The sequence below is a fragment of the Haliotis rufescens genome, unplaced genomic scaffold (genome assembly GCF_023055435.1).
Source record: "Haliotis rufescens isolate VD_foot unplaced genomic scaffold, xgHalRufe1.0.p SCAF_17, whole genome shotgun sequence".
NCBI lineage: Eukaryota > Metazoa > Mollusca > Gastropoda > Lepetellida > Haliotidae > Haliotis > Haliotis rufescens.
The window spans coordinates 11,026,472-11,044,660 of NW_025963857.1; the positions used below are offsets into that span (position 1 = coordinate 11,026,472).

The 18,189-nt window shown below is 42.1% G+C and overlaps 1 protein-coding gene across 1 annotated transcript; it reads right to left on the reverse strand.

The window, feature by feature from the left end:
• Positions 1-4,916: 4,916 nt before the first annotated feature.
• On the reverse strand, positions 4,917-16,774 carry LOC124116058 (histidine-rich glycoprotein-like). The gene is made up of 3 exons (XM_048397337.1): positions 16,634-16,774; positions 7,537-7,683; positions 4,917-6,011 (listed from the first exon to the last, which is right to left on the reverse strand). The coding sequence occupies exons 1-3, from the start codon at positions 16,772-16,774 to the stop codon at positions 4,917-4,919; spliced, it is 1,383 nt and encodes a 460-aa protein (XP_048253294.1).
• Positions 16,775-18,189: the final 1,415 nt, after the last annotated feature.

Genomic DNA, 18,189 nt, shown 5'->3' on the forward strand with positions numbered 1-18,189 from the left:
GCCTCTTTTTGGCAATATTCCAGCAATATCACGGAAATGGGTTTCACACATTGTACCCATGTCGGGAATCGAACCCGGGTCTTCGGCGTGACGAGCGCACGCTTTAACCACGAGGCTACCCGACAGCCCCTCAGTTAGGATAAACATCGGTTTGCATTTAAAAACTAAACACCGTTTTGTTGTCGTTTGTTACTCTTCTTGTTGTTTTAAACACGGATGTTGTCATCATTTTGTTGTTGTTTTTAAACATTGGGTTGCGATTGTAGATAGCATTATTAATCTCATTCGATACACTGTACAATTCATCAAAAAAATTATATGAAGATGATATAAAAAAAATATTTTTTTATCTTCACAGTATCTTATCTATGAGCCTAAAGTGTTCAGTCGTTTAGAAACAATTTGATAGACTTCAATCACTTAATGAAACTTTGATGCCTCTTCAATTACGTAATAAAATATACATGTGTCCATTCCGGAACTAATCGAAAGGATAAATGGTCCGCAGTGTGTACAGTTTCACAGTTTAACTTCACACATATAAGCGAGTGTTGTCCTAGGTGAATATACCCCTGCTGTTACTCGTGGATCCGGGCCTGTGTATCGTCACTAAGTAGTGATTAATAGCCGTTGTTTATTCACCATCATTAGTCTTGTGGGAACACGTTGATACATAGATTAATCACAAAGCACATAAATGTTGCCAGTGGGTATTGTGTTCTAACTATGTCCACAACACTGTATCTTCTCTGCTACAGGATAGGTTTGATGGATATCCTCAACTATAACTGTGTAAGCACGTGAAGCGTTGTCCATCAAGCTTAGAAAGACAGTCTGCCCATTTGCTATCAATAACTAAAATGTCCTTTCGAGGGATAAAAATACATCATTAATTATTTTGTGTTGTTGTGAGTATTAGAACATTAAAAACGTAACTGAATTATGGCCACAGCTTCAAAGACGTCTGAAGTACTTTAGTAACAGCAGGTGAAATATTGATAGCAAGTTATAGTGGGGACGTTAAACTAACACTTAGTCTATGAAAACATTTCTTTAAAATAATTGCAATTTTTATCTTCAAAAGAACCTTTCCTCTTCTGCTGTTTTCATAGTTTGAATCAAGAAAAATAGACTTGGTTTAGTTTGATTCAGACTAACATGAGCTTTTAGCAAAAAATAATCAACAGCACAACCATACCAGTAGTATTAACTTAAATATCAACAGCACAAGCTTATCAGTAGTACTAACTTAAATATCAACAGCACAGCCTTATCAGTAGTATTAACTTAAGTATCAATAAAACAACCTTATCAGTAGTACTAACTTAAATATCAACAGCACAACCATACCAGTAGTACTAACTTAAATATCAACAGCACAACCTTATCAGTAGTACTAACTTAAATATCAACAGCACAGCCTTATCAGTAGTACTAACTTAAATATCAACAACACGACCTTATCAGTAGTATAAACTTAATTATCAACAGCACAACCTTATCAGTAGTATTAACTTAATTATCAACAACACAACCCTATCAGTAGTACTAACGTAAGTATCAACAGCACAACCTTATCAATAGTACTAACTTAATTATCAACAACACAGCCCTATCAGTAGTTTCAACTTAAGTATCAACAGGCAACAGTATCAACAGTCGAATCTTGACAGTAGTACTATCAATAAATATCTGTCAACCCCATGAGTAGTAACAGTAATAAGTATCAAAAGCAGAACTTTGTCAGTTCTCCGGCTGTACCTTCTAGGGTATCAATAGGCAATAGTGGCCTACCCTAGTTGCCAAGAACTGGACAAAGTATATCGGGCGGAATGTTGCTTAATACATGTAATGTCGTTTTAATCAGATCATGACAATCACTGGATCAATCTCTTTTCCATCTTCTTCCAATTATACTCAACAAAGACAATGGAGTTTCCGTATCAAATAAAGATCCACGCCTGTTAGAGGTATTATGTCAGTTCTAGCCTAACCCTGCCCCCGTCGCCCAGGAACCAGAATGAACAGTCAGAGCGATTACTGCTCAAATGCCACTTTCGGCTGGCACTGTGTAAATTAGGGGTGGTGGTGGGCGTAGAGAGGGTGGAGACGAGGAGGGGTAGCGTCAGGTGGGAGGGGACGCTGGCATATTCAAGGGGGCAGGGAGACAAAGGCGGGGGTCATTATCTAATCACAACGTCTGTCTTCAGGCTCTGGAACCATTGTTTGGTAAGCTGCTATTTGGCTAATTCGCCGCAAATTATAGACAATCAGACGTTTAGCTTGATGACATTAATGACATTAATGACATTAAACCCGCTAATGACATGATGTTTTGTGTTTGTTTGAACATATGCCTGCCATGGAGGAATTGTGTCAATTCTGAAACACGTTTGTCTTTGAACTGACACCAAAAGTTTAATTTCAACCATTTCGGTGTTGTTCTTAATATCTTTTTCAATATTTATCAAAATGTAAATTATCTATTATGTGTCTACAGGAATGTAAATTATGTATGTCTGTATATATGTATATATGAATCATAATGTCTTGTCTTTTAAAATTGCATCTGTCCCGTAATGGAACGTTTCTGCAATAAATATTATCTTATCTTATCTTATCTTATCTCGTAAAATGTATCTGGGAACGATCTCGTCTTACTCAATTGTGAATGTTACATCACATCCTTTAGGATAGGTGAACGATAAGCAATGTTCCAGTTCTCTCGAGCCGGAGATGCACCAAGTAAGTGCTAACATTCCAGCATCCGTATGTACAAACTGTCGGGAAGTAGAGTGTTGTTGAAAGGCGTAAATCTGTCACTCTAACGTAAAATGGGGGAGTCTTTATATGGGTTTAGAAGTTGGATGTAAACATGATTATGGATAACAACTTCTTTATTACACGACCTGGTCTAGTGGTAGAGCGTCCGCCCGGGGAGCGAAAGGTCCGGGGTTCGATCCTCGGCCTCGTCATACAAATATACGTTAAAAAGATGGTATTTGATGTTACCCTGCCTGGCGCTCGTCATTAAGGAGCTAAAACAAGTACTGTTCGATTTGGAGTCAGTATACTGTGTCTTAGTAGGCTACTCACTATAAAATCGGCACCAATCCTGAATAATACAAGCTCCACAAACACATGCATGCACGTCGCAATATAAGTGCAATGATCTTGGATGCGACGTTGAACCACATTTCAACACACCTCTTTATTAACGTAAACAACGTTTCGTGGATACTTCTTGCCGGGGGATTACAGTTGTCCAGGTTAGTGGTACATAACACATTTCAATACACTCTGATGTTATTAGATAAAAAATAAAATTTCATCATACAACAGCCCAAGCATATTGTTTACAAGCTTACAATACAAGTATCGAATTTCACCCCAATAACCGGCACCTTGACACACAGAAACAATTGAGAGATCCGTTATATTGGACGTGGTATTCATTCGCAACACAGGGTGGGCCAAAATTCATACGGTTGCATCATTTATCACATTCATACATTATCCCCATAATCTAATCATTTTTCAATTTTACTTTTCACTATTACGTTAAAATTGGTCCAATTTGTCATTTTCATGGCCTTTGTCTCCATTTGATGTAGAGTGAGTGAGTGAGTTGGGTTTAACGCCGCTTTTAACATTATTCCAGTTATATCACGACGTGTCAACTTAATGTGAGACTAAATCCCGAAGTGATGCAGATCTTAGACGTTTACCACTTCGGTGAAACCCACGAGCACGGGTATGGTGCTGACAAACCTAGAAACATAATTTGGGCGAACCGGGATTCGAACCCACAATCATAGGTTTCTGGCGTGCCCAAGGGACGCAACTCTGCACAGTGAATCGCGGCCACCCTTGCCCCCTCCTTTGATGTAAATAATTATATGTGGTAAACGGTACACGTGGCTATTTAACGGTCAACCTGTCCAGTCCCCCTTCAACAAGTAACTGTTAAGACAATCATTAAGATTTAAGGCCGTGGGGCAGCACGTGCCAATAACCTGTCACGTGGTCACTACCTAAACTGTCTTCCTTACGACTGCTCATATCAAGATTTTATCACACCCCAGCGTTAAGCGAACATACTGTATTCACAAGGAACTTCTTTTCTTATCAATTTTGTGCTTCGTGTGAGGAAACTGTGTTTGTCTTGCACGGATTGACATGTTTTTCGGGACAAAATGTCATCAAAGCGAGCTTGTTGTTGATTCTTTTAGATCCAAGTTGACGCGTACATCAGTTAGGTTGTCTAAAAATGACGAGTGATAAAGCGTCTATACGCTCCGCAATCTGATTTTATCTGAGCGCGCCAAGACGTACCCAATGGCAGGATGTAATAGAACCACAGTGGAAGGTTTGACATCGCAGAACCAGGTAAACTTGATATCGCGATGTACATTTCGCGAACGTTTCCATATCAAGAATGATAAGATTGTTTGGTTCAGACACGCCAATGATAGTTGCTGTCAATTATGTCTCATTAATGATACAAATCACGACTTGAAGACGCATTCGTTTCAGAGATTTCCTCCAACATGTGTGGAGTTCCTGTGCGTTTGATTTTCTTGGCATATTTTGAACATACATGTAATTATGTGGCCTGGTTTTTTGTGAGAATTACATTATTATCTACATGAGATCAGTCTTAGGAAAACACGATCTTGATTTGTATTTAAACTTACAAATGACACGCAGAGCCTTTATACCAGATCCCATTAAGGTCTGGAGAGTAATGGCTTATTTTATTCAAGAAATCTTTAATAATCTTCAAAATCAAATGTTTTGAAAAACCTTGAAGGTGGTCGCGGCAGTGATCATTGCGGTGGTAGTGGTGGTAGTGGCGGGAGAAGATGTAATGATAGTGGTAGGGGTATGGGTAGAGAAGGTGGTAGAGACAGTGGTCATTGCTGTGGTAGTGGCGGAGTAGATGTAGTGATAGTGGTAGGGTATGGGTAGAGAAGATGGTAGTGACAGTGGTCATTGCTGTGGTAGTGGCGGGAGTAGATGTAGTGATAGGGGTAGGGGTATGGGTAGAGAAGGTGGTAGTGACAGTGATCATTGTGCTGGTAGTGGTGGTATTGATAGTGGTAGGGGTAGGGGTAGAGAAGGTGGTAGTGACAGTGATCATTGCAGTGGTAGTGGTGGTAGTGATAGTGGTAGGGGTATGGGTGGAGAAGGTGGTAGTGACAGTGATCATTGTGCTGGTAGTGGTGGTAGTGATAGTGGTAGGGGTAGGGAAGGTTGTAGTGACAGTGATCATTGTGCTGGTAGTGGTGGTAGTGATAGTGGTAGGGGTAGGGGTGGAGAAGGTGGTAGTGACAGTGATCATTGCTGTGGTAGTGGCGGGAGTAGATGTAGTGATAGTGGTAGGGGTATGGGTAGAGAAGATGGTAGTGACAGTGATCATTGTGCTGGTAGTGATAGTGGTAGGGGTATGGGTAGAGAAGGTGGTAGAGACAGTGATCATTGCTGTGGTAGTGGCGGGAGTAGATGTAGTGATAGTGGTAGGGGTATGGGGAGAGAAGATGGTAGTGACAGTGATCATTGTGCTGGTAGTGGTGGTAGTGATAGTGATAGTGGTAGGGGTAGGGAAGGTGGTAGTGACAGTGATCATTGTGCTGGTAGTGGTGGTAGTGATAGTGGTAGGGGTATGGGTAGAGAAGGTGGTAGAGACAGTGGTCATTGTGCTGGTAGTGGTGGTAGTGATAGTGATAGGGGTATGGGTAGAGAAGGTGGTAGTGACAGTGATCATTGTGCTGGTAGTGGTGGTAGTGATAGTGGTATGGGTATGGGTGGAGAAGGTGGTAGTGACAGTGATCATTGTGTTGGTAGTGGCAGGAGTAGATGTAGTGATAGTGGTAGGGGTATGGGTAGGGAAGGTGGTAGTGACAGTGATCATTGCTGTGGTAGTGGCGGGAGTAGATGTAGTGATAGTGGTAGGGGTATGGGTAGAGAAGGCGGTAGTGACAGTATTCATTGTGCTGGTACTTGTAGTTCTAGCGGCGTTAGTTGATTTTCATAATGTGAATGCTTGTGAAATGCTGGAATCCACGTTTCGCAACTTCTGAGATACAATCGAAGAAGCTCCTTCTATGGAGATCTCAAACATCGTCATACGACTTAGTCAATGTTGCACCATTCGAGGCCCGATAAGACTTTTATAACGTTTTGTGGTAGACATGTGGAGGACATTTCCAAATTTGACGCCTCAGTGACAAAACTTATTCTGATGCAATTCCCTATTTCGACTTACATCGTATCACCAAGAGTTCATTTTAAGGTGAACAATTGACTTGCCTTTGCATGTGTATATTGTCAAATATACAATGGAAGTTTCTTACGTTTATGAAAACAGTATGTAGTCTTTATTGTAAATAAATCGCATCATGTTGCCAACTCCAGCAAGAGCAGCCACGCCCCGTATCGACAGTCTTTTCAAGAATTGCTTGTAAAAGAACTACGCCAACTGCTGTCTTCATTATGTGCGCGAGTTCTGTCAGAATGCTACATATGTGGTCCACATTGATTCTGAGATGTACATCGTCTGTTCTCGTCGCATCCATATGTACTTGACACTAAAGCTCTTCAAAACCAATCCGTTAGTTTCAAATGTACAATAAGCCTTAACAAAAGAGTTCGTACCAGACAAGACATCGTAAAAAACTACAACTGCATCCGAAGCTGACGCCATTGTAACACAAACGTCACAGTCCCCTCCTGTGCAGGTGAGACATCGTCGACTACGACATTAGAATCAGATGTGGATTGTTGAATACGCTCTAACACCGAAAGCAATTCAATTTGAATAATCCATTTTAGTTTCACTCACCCTAACGCTGACCTTTCTGTTTGCTAAAATGCTGTATTACTGATAGTGCCTGCAGGGTGTGGTGCCCACACATCTAACACGACGGTTTCCGTAACAGCCGGCGTGAACAGCGTAGTGTTCTAATGTGCAGCTAGCTAATGTCATCACTTCTCCACCCTGCCAATGACATCCTCTCACAAGCTGTTTCACAAGCGGAGCTGGGCGGTTTCTATACACGCGTGTACAGCATGAAAACAGACAGAAATGACACCATGCTTCAAAGTGATGAATTAGTTTGGACGGATTGAACTAATGAATTGCGTATATGTTGCAATGGTAGTGGTAGTGGTCGTAGTGGCAGTAGTTGCGGCGGTGGCGGTGAAGGCTGTACATGAAGTAGTGGTGGGGGATGTTTTAAGGATAGGATGAAGCTAGAGATGAACTGAGTAGTAGTATTTCTGTCTGTCTGTGGTACTTGCAGTGGTCGTGGTGGCTGTTGAGGTGGTAGTGGTAGTGTTAGTTGGAGTGGGGATGGTAGTTGGAGTGGGGATGGTAGTACCACTGGGGATGGTAGTACGAGTTGGGCGAATGGGGATTTTAGTATGGGTGGGGATGGTAGGAGGAGTAGGGATGGTAGTACGAGTGGGGGATGGTAGTACGAGTGGGGGTGGTAGTACGTGTGGGGGTGGTAGTACGAGTTGGGATGGCAGTACGAGTGGGGGATGGTAGTACGAGTGGGGGTGGTAGTACGTGTGGGGGTGGTAGTACGAGTGGGGGTGGGAGTACGAGTGGGGGTGGTAGTACGAGTGGGGGTGGTAGTACGAGTGGGGATGGTAATACGAGTGGGGGTGGTAGTACCACTGGGGATGGTAGTACGAGTGGGGATGGTAGTACGAGTGGGGATGGTAATACGAGTGGGGTGGTAGTACGAGTGGGGGTGGTAGTACGAGTGGGGATGGTAGTACGAATGGGGATGGTAGTACGAGTGGGGTGGTAGTACGAGTGGGGGTTGTAGTATGGGTAGGGGTGGTAGTACGAGTGGGGGTGGTAGTACGAGTGGGGGTGGTAGTACGAGTGGGGATGGTAGTACGAATGGGGATGGTAGTACGAGTGGGGATGGTAGTACGAATGGGGATGGTAGTACGAATGGGGATGGTAGTACGAGTGGGGTGGTAGTACGAATGGGGGTGGTAGTACGAATGGGGATGGTAGTACGAATGGGGGTGGTAGTACGAGTGGGGGTGGTAGTACGAGTGGGGTGGTAGTACGAGTGGGGTGGTAGTACGAGTGGGGTCGTAGTACGAGTGGGGGTGGTAGTACGAATGGGGGTGGTAGTATGGGTGGGGGTGGTAGTACGAGTGGGGATGGTAGTACGAGTGGGGTGGTAGTACGAGTGGGGGTGGTAGTACGAGTGGGGGTGGTAGTACGAGTGGGGGTGGTAGTACGGGTGGGGGTGGTAGTACGAATGGGGATGGTAGTACGAATGGGGATGGTAGTACGAGTGGGGTGGTAGTACGAGTGGGGGTGGTAGTACGAGTGGGGGTGGTAGTACGAGTGGGGATGGTAGTACGAATTGGGATGGTAGTACGAATGGGGATGGTAGTACGAGTGGGGTGGTAGTACGAATGGGGGTGGTAGTACGGGTGGGGGTGGTAGTACGAGTGGGGTGGTAGTACGAGTGGGGATGGTAGTACGAGTGGGGGTGGTAGTACGAGTGGGGGTGGTAGTACGAGAGGGGATGGTAGTACGAGAGGGGATGGTAGTACGAATGGGGGTGGTAGTACGAGTGGGGGATGGTAGTACGAGTGGGGGTGGTGGTACGAGTGGGGATGGTAGTACGAATGGGGATGGCAGTACGAGAGGGGATGGTAGTACGAGTGGGGATGGTAGTACGAATGGGGGTGGTAGTACGAGTGGGGGTGGTAGTACGAGAGGGGATGGCGTTAAGGAACCGTGAAACTAACCAAACCATGGCCACAAGAAACTGCAACTGAGAAAGACAAACCTGCGACCAAGAACACCAGTTGTGGTTGTAGAAGTAGTAGTGGTGGTAATATAAGTTGCAGAAGTCGTGGTGGTCGCAGTTGTAATAACAGTTGTTGTTGTGGTCGTTGGGGCTGTCGTTGCAATAGTATCATCAGATGTGGTTGTGGTAATAGAAGGGTCATCTTACATTGTTACAATAATAACTTCTGAGGTAGATGTGCCAATAGTAGCGTCACATATGCTTGTTTCACTGGAAGAGGCATATGTTGTTGTGGTAGTGGTAGCGTCAGAGGTGGTCGTTGCAATGGTACTCGCAATGGTGCTCGTATGAGCCCTCAACCTGTGAACCTGTCACCACGTTTTCATTATTACAGTAAACTACGGTTATAACGAACACGCTTATAACGAACTTTCTTTTTGGTCCCGACTATTTGCTGTAGTTATGCTGTATATATGCTTATAACGAACTACGGTTATAACGAACTAAAATAAGTAGTCCCTTTGAGTTCGTTATAACCGTACTTTACTGTACTTTATTCTTGTTTACTGACACCCTGGTCTGTGGAGCATAGCTCCGTGACAGTATGTCTATGGAAATACACTGTTTGAAGAACAGTTCAGGATAAAGATACCATTGCTGAGTGAACACGTTCGCCGACATGCCCAGTGAAGCATTGTTCTCACAGTGTGCAACCAGGCCCAGGCTCATCTCACCGGTAGCATCCTTCAAAGGCAACCTGCAGCTAACGAAATGCATATATTCATATAACAGGTTACACTTGCACATACGTTATGCACACATAAATAATAACAAGTTGTGCATAAAAAAACAAATCGTTATATATTTATTCAATAATTTAACGAATGTGAGAGTCCAGGGCCCCCAAGAGCGGAGAACACGCTCGAGTTGTTATTTTGTTAATATTTGCTGATCAATACACACAGGCCGATATGTAACTTCACTGTACATGTGTTAAATCAGGTTGAATATTCATGTGTGAATACACAATGAATTATAGAAAATACGAGAATGTAACCGGAGGCTAGTTGTTTAGTCTCCATCATGAAACATATCGGTACCCAGTGAACTATATATTGCTAATTATAATTCTATATATCACATTACCGTATTTGTACTGATACGACGTTCTTTTAAAGATCAGCCGTGTTTTCTCATCGTAAAAGTAACATTTTATTCCACATAGTATAAATGATCCAGAACTAGTCGATGCGAAGATGTCAGGATGAATCTGCAGGTTTGTTGTGTTTTTTGTGTGTTTTTTGTTGTTGTTTTTTGGGTGGGTGGGTGGGTGGGTGGGTTGGTTTGTGTGTGTGTGTGTGTGTGTGTGTGTGTGTGTGTGTGTGTGTGTGTGTGTGTGTGTGTGTGTGTGTGTGTGTGTGTGTGTGTGTGTGTGTGTGTGTGTGTGTGTGTGTGTGTGTGTGGAGGTGGGGGGGGGGGGGGTTGATGGGTTTTTTATCGAAATTATTGAATGGTTCCCGAAACTTCTAGCAGAGACGCAAGATAGAGATTATATACAATTCCTTCTCGACGTATTTTTAAAACCATAATTAAATCCCTCTTCCGGGGATCGCAGTAAGGAAAGGAAAGGTTTGATAATCCCCGGACAGGATAATGTCGAAGTAATGCTACCTAAACAGTTGAGTTTAGATATATTCTGGTGGAATTTTCTAGTTGATTTGCTTGTTGAAAATATGTTCATCTCTCCATCTCTTGTCATGTACTTGTGATTAATTTTGAGTATTTGAAGCTCATACGCAGCTCATCTGGAGCTCGCAGATAAAAATTCGTATTTTTGTATTTGTTTCAGGCTACAACATTAGATAAAAGGTGAGTAAAGTTGATTGAGAATTTCTACAACGGGAGCAATACAGACGGACAGTCTGTCACTGGCTTTCTCTGTTGCCATCAGAATAAACATGGACAGGTTTTTAATGTTTGCTTTGTGTTAATTTGGATTGCATTTTTTCATCATGTAAAGTGTGGTTATACGGGTAATAAAACCATTATTGTTTCACAATCATCATTTAGCCATAGTTAAAGGTCTCATATGAAAACCCTGCAGATGAAGCGTTTGGTAAAGCTAATAGAAATATAATTCAGCCCAATACAATGTCATTAGACAGCTAATCAAATTTGAGACACACTTCTCTGGAAATTGTCAATCACAATTATTTATGTTAATCGCTCGGATATTATTTCAGTAAATGTATTTTTTTATAATAAAGTTTAAAACCCAGTCATGTTTGACAAACCACAAACCACCAATGGAACTAAAATTGTTTAGCTCATTCACGGTCACGGTGCGAGCTCTGGTCCATGGCTGGTTATTTAACCATTCACACTTAAAACAATACCCCTAAATTTCTCCTGGGAGAGAAGTAATTTTATTGAACCTATAATCACAGTGCATGTCAGTGCCACGATTTTACACAATTCATAATTGTACGACACAAAATCCAGACAGTTTACACTTCTAATTCAATCCTAATAGACGTTGCGTAACAAATCAAATCAATTCGGCCACCCGACTGATTAAGCAAACGTCGTTTAAAGCTGACATACGATATTTGAATTGGATCAAAGTACTTAAACAATTAAGCATTTCAGTCTGACTCGATCTCAATCCGTTCCGTCCGGCCACGCTCGGTTGCTTATAAAAGACGAATCTTCTCTGGCTTACAACGATGCTGTGATAGAATGGCGCTGTAAGGAGCTTTGACAGTTGCACGGCCCAATGCTATGGTAATTCGAGCAAATTTGGGGTTCAAGTTACGTTTAATTCCTCAGTTCCGCGATAATTAGTGAACACCCATGTGAATTGAATTCGTGGTTAGGTTGCCTTTGGCTGGAAGTATCTATGGTTTCAGTGACAGATTGTGGTAAGGTACGCTTGGTAAATGACGCATGGTCAGCGCATGGACCATGTCCCTGGGCTTGGAGGGACACTTAAAGTAACATTATATTAATTCTCGGGGGTTGTTTCAGTAGAAGATGTTGTCGCAGTTGGAGCAGTAGAAGTTGATCTAGTACCAGTATTAGAAATTGTTGTAGTAACTCAAGTAGAAGTAGTTGCACTGGTATCAGAAGTAGTTGTACTGGTATCAGAAGTAGTTGTACTGGTATTAGAAGTAGTTGTACTGGTATTAGAAGTAGTTGTACTGGTATCAGAAGTAGTCGTACTGGTATCAGAAGTAGTTATACTGGTATTAGAAGTAGTTGTACTGGTATTAGAAGTAGTTGTACTGGTATCAGAAGTAGTTGTACTGGTATTAGAACTAGTTGTACTGGTATCAGAAGTAGTTGTACTGGTATCAGAAGTAGTTGTACTGGTATTAGAACTAGTTGTACTGGTATAAGAAGTAGTTGTACTGGTATTAGACGTAGTTGTACTGGTATTAGACGTAGTTGTACTGTCATCCAAGTATGTTAGCATTACAAAACCGGATTAGTACAAGCACACACACACACACACACACACACACACACACACACACACACACACACGCGCGCGCGTGCATGCACATCGCTATATGAGTGCAATAACTTGAACGCGAGTGAGTACGCCGCCTTAAGCGATATTCCAGCAATATCACGGATGAAGACAACAGCAATGGGCTGTGCACATTGTACCCATGTCGAGAATCGAACCGGGGCATTCGACGTGACGAGCGAACGCTTTAACCACACCGTCTAAGTAGTAGTAGTAGTAGTAGTAGTAGTTGTTGTTGTTGCTGCTGGTTTGTTGTTTAACGTCGCACTCAGCAATATTCCAGCTATATGACGGCGGTCTGTCAATAATCGAGTCTGGACCAGACAATCCAGTGATTGGTATCATGAACATCGATCCACGCAATTGGGATCGATGACATGCATCAACCAAGTCAGCGAGCCTGACCACCCGATCCCGTTAGTCGCCTCTTACGACAAGCATAGTCGTCTTTCACGGCAAGCATAGGTTGCTGAAGACCTGTTCTACCCCGGATCTTCCCGGGTCAGTAGTAGTAGTAGGGCGTGTGAGTGAAAACCACGAGTACGGTCATGGTGCTGGAAAAAAACTAAGAAACAATTCGAGATTTATGATACATGGCAGCTCAGACTAGACAGTTGGTACTAGTCTCATGGCACCAGACAGATACGACTATAAAATATAATGTGCATGTAAATAATACGCCAAATCCACACCCGAAGTCAAGCTCAGAGAGCTACACTATTGCCCCGTCAATGGATCAGTGCTCCCGATTTTCCTCTCAGCTTCCTGGGGATCATACAACCAAAGCTACATGTGAGGTTCCAGAAATGTAACAGCCGCATTAACATCCTACCGGGTACCCATTCACTGCTGGACTAACAGAGGCCTATTTCCAACAAAGTCACTTGCCTAAGGACACCACATGGGCTACATGTGCTTCGGTGCGGGATAGGACCGACGCCTGAGAAAGACCCAGGCGTCAAGCCGCCGAACACGGCCACCCATCCACCTACACTCCGCAACCAACATTGCTTGACTGGACCAGACAGATGTTACACGACAGACGAGACAGTTGATACAAGACCAACCCCAAAAGCTGTACATGCAATTGTTCCCATCATGTGTCAAACCGATTCCCCAGGTTCACATAGCATACCAGCACAAGACAGTTCATTTACAAGTATAAAACTATGTATTTTGACAAGAAAAACATATAATAAGAATAAGAATAAGAATAAGAATAAGAAAAAGAAAAAGAATGATGATGATGATGATGATGATGATGATGATGATGATGATAATCGTTTTTCAACTTGTGGGGATGTTTTTGCTTAGATGTGTGAGGAAATACGACATAGTGAGTGAGTGAGTGAGTTTCCCCGCCGCCTTCATACAAGGATTTGGATTCACACATTGTACTGATATAAGACTTCGAACCCGGGTCCTCGGTGTGACGGGTGAACGCTTTAACCACTTGTCCATCCCACCGTTGATGGTATACAGTATATGCTAATATGAAGAAACACGCATACGAAAACTGTTCGAAGATATTGTCCGACAAAAATACGATAACAATAAAATATAGAAGACCACAAACGAACCTTTTCCCGGTTCCTGTTTAAACATAACAAAAACTGAAAATAATCTAAATAAGGAATTGGGTCCATTTCTTTAGATAAAAGGTTTACTGAAACATTAAAAATAGATATTAAAAATGTATTGATTATTACAATGTGAAATTTACGTAGCTGTTATGTTGATTATAAAGTTAGATATTACACATGATCAGGTTGTTTTATAATTACGAAGGTTAAGGAAAAAAATAGAGTTCCAGAAAATTCATTGTTTGCAAGCGTTGACACGCTCCCGGCCCAGAGACTATAGTTTTATCGACATCTGACGCCATGGGCCGCAGCAACCGCCATATTTATCAACCATTGTAGCAAACTAGGATCCCAAACAAACAAGGTGTTTTATTCATTGTAACAACCCGCCACCACACCTGTCGTCGGCGACATAATCACCAAATGTTGCCCTGAGATTGGTAAAAAAAGTTCCGGGATCTGTGTAATATCCAAATTGATATCTCCGCTCAGCACTCGGAAAGCGTCGGGTTTGTTCGCCAAGGGCGACGTGGTGGATTGGACAATACATCATTCTGATATCATTAGCGGCAAGCACAAAGCTTAGTAATGGACAGTTATGTCCCTTTTTTAATAAACACATGTTCAACATGGACGGCTTATGTAGGCGTGTGGCGTCGACATGTTAACTTTACGTTGGGCACTGGGTCATAATGTACAAATGGCGATAAGACACAATGCTATGGGATAGAGCAATTAACGTGAAAGGTTCCACAAAGCACCCGTTCCATCATTTTAAGCCCTGGGGAGAACCAAATCCTTTACCGTAATTTTACATGTCATTACCCCTATACAAACAAACAAAGGTTACCTTTGTAGTATTCAGCGACTGGTAACAGGAATGGCAAACCACGATACATCAAATCATCGAATTACTATTAAAAAACCCGAAAAAATCAAACTTTAAGATGAAAACATTAATCCAGCTAACACATTTATGAACTACGTACACGAGATTCATTGTGGGGTTTTTTTCTGAGTGAGTAAGCGAATGTTTAGCCAGAGACCATATAATAGAATATAATCTATTCAATGGTCTCTGGTTCGGCGCAATAGTCATCATACGCGGGCCCAGAAAAGACGCGCAGGGGAGCCCATCCGTGGTCTAGAGCTAGAGCGTCCGCCCGGAGAACGGAAGGTCGGGGTTCGACCCCCGCGTCATACCAAAAGACGTTAAAAGATGGTACTTGTTGTTATCCTGTCTGGCGCTCGGTATTAAGGGGTTCAAACCAGGACTGGTTGGCTCGGAGTCAGTATACTGTGACTGAGTGGGGTATTCATGTTAAACTGCGGCATGGTATCTCAGTGGGCTAGCAGTCCGGACGAGTACAAGCAGCCACACACACACACACACGTACAACTTTATGTGTATATTTGCGTTCTATTTATAGCCGATGCCCGTGTTGAAAGTCCCTCTGACCTGACGGCGTCTCACAGTAACATGACCAACAACTTCAAAGTTACATCCAGCCATGAGATTTCAGTATCCCGTTTACTGTTTAAAACGGTTTCAGTTTGTACTGTCATTTCTCTTATAATACACACTGTAATGGATGCGAAAAATAATCCGACAAACTTGGTATCACGATCCGACAAATATGCAAATGAGCTCGCCTGGCAGGAACTACTTTTTATCAGCCCCATATGTTGACGTTGGGCCTAATTGCTCAGTTAAACATTTCTAAAGTTCCAAATAGATTTAAATAGATATTTCCCGACGTATGGGCATTTCTGTACAAAAACACGGTTGCAAACTATTTGGCACTGCACGTGTATGTGATTCGGGTACTAGTTCTATGTTATATTTGGGATAACACTTTCTTAGATAAAGTACAGATTCTAATATTTTGGGGGGATTGAGTCCCAATCCCCATACTAGAATACGTACTTAACAAAGAAAAACGTTATCCAAAATATAACATTTGTTACATTTGACCACTTTCTGTTTGGCATTGTGTTCATTGTTTTATCATTGTATTTAAATGCGGTTTCCGAAATTACTACAGCGAGTGAAAATAGGTTGAAAACCTCGATTATGCAAGAATGACATTACATATCAAGATGTTCTTACCTACAATGTGACCCGTGAAGATCCGGGGTAGAATAAGTCTTCAGCAACCCTAGTTGCCGTAAAAGACGACTATGCTTGTCGGAAGAGGCGACTAACGGGAGTGGGTGGTCAGGCTCGCTGACTTGGTTGAAGCATGTCATCGATCCCAAATGCATGGATCGATGCTCATGATATCATTCATTGGATTGTCTGGTCCAGGCTAGATTATTTACGGGCCGCCATCATATAGCTGGAATATTGCTGAGTGCGGCGTTAAACAACTAAGAAATAATAAATAGACAAATAAACCTACAATGTATATGTTTTCTTCGTTAATGTATTTACAATACAGGAACACACTTGGCACTCTCCGTGTTTATCAAATTTTAAAAAAAAAAAATTTTTGTAGAACACAGATCTTCGATAGTTTTCTTGTCACTGATGTACAAAAACCTTGGCTTAAACTTGTTAAATGCCTTTTTTATTTTTTCTCTTGAATGAGACCGTTAAAAAAGTTCTTGAACAACACAGTTTGGCTTCAAAATACATATTCCATACAACCGTGCTCGATATATCAGTGCTTTATAAGTTCAAACAATTTGTCATTGTTGCTCTTTACATTAAGTACGGTAGCACATACTCGAGCAAGACGGTCCAGATACACATTGAGTCTGGTCCGTCCGCAAAGCAGATTCTGAGTCGGCGCCGTTTTTGACAGAGACGATGTATCTTTCCCCTCCCCCTCGGGCCGCTCCCCCACCCCCGCGCTGTCAGCCTCCATGTAGCCACCGACACTGTAGCTGTGTATAACATTTGTGAGCGGCGTCAGGGCGATGGATGGTGCAGCGACCAGACCGTGGAGACAAGAGACACTCTCCCCAGTCGGCCATTTTAATATCTGTCAGTAAAGTTATGATGTGTCGTCCGTCATAACACCAGATGGTCGCTGGGTGGGAACGCTATGGGGGACAGGGGAATAAGGGAACGAGTTTTTTTTGTTGGTCTGACAAAGCTGTGTTTTTTGCTGTCCTGGGGTTTGAAGTGTAATATGAAACGTATTGGGAATAATTGTTCTTGACAATAGGAAGACAGTTCGCAGTAGCAGCTCGTTTTGTCTTTGTCACGCAAACAGAATAAAAATTATTGCTGTTTCACCCGTGAAACAATGAACCCGAAATACAATGAAACAAGCAGTCACTTTGTACGTGTGGAAGTAAGCATTGTCTTTCACGTTGTCCGATGTTGTGTATTTTGTACTTCATTAAACATGAAGTACTAATAACCGTAATATATAACACCAGTATTCGGTTCATGTTTTTGACACGACCAACAGCATTTGGACAAATTGATAAAGCGACTTCATCATGACCCGTGAGTGTTGTCATGTACATGCATGTCGTGTGTTTTTTAAACACAGAACATCTGGTCCGGTCGTACCTGCTTATGAGTTACTTACGCGGTACTTACGCATTGCTTATGAGTTACTTACGCGGTGCTTATGAGTTCCTTATGAGGTGCTTGTGAGTTACTTATGAGGTGCTTATGAGTTACTTACGCGGTGCTTATGAGTTTCTTTCACATTGTTTATGAGTAACGCATTGCTAATATGGTACTTACGCATTGTTTATGAGTTACTTACGCGGTGCTTCTGAGTTACTTACGCATTGCTAATAAGGTACTAACGCATTGTTTATGAGTTACTTACGCGGTGCTTATGAGTTACTTATACCGTGCAAATGAATGAATTATGCGGTGCTTATGAGTTACTTATACATTGCTTATGAGTTACTTATACATTGCTTATGAGTTACTTATACATTGCTTATGAGTTACTTATACATTGCTTATGAGTTACTTATACATTGCTTATGGGTTACTTATACATTGCTTATGGGTTACTTATACATTGCTTATGAGTTACTTATACATTGCTTATGAGTTACTTATACACTGCTTATGAGTTACTTTTACATTGCTTATGAGTTACTTATACATTGCTTATGGGTTACTTATACATTGCTTATGGGTTACTTATACATTGCTTATGAGTTACTTATACATTGCTTATGAGTTACTTATACATTGCTTATGAGTTACTTATACATTGCTTATGAGTTACTTATACGGTGCAAATGAATGAATTATGCGGTGCTTATGAGTTACTTATACATTGTGTATGAGTTACTTATACACTGC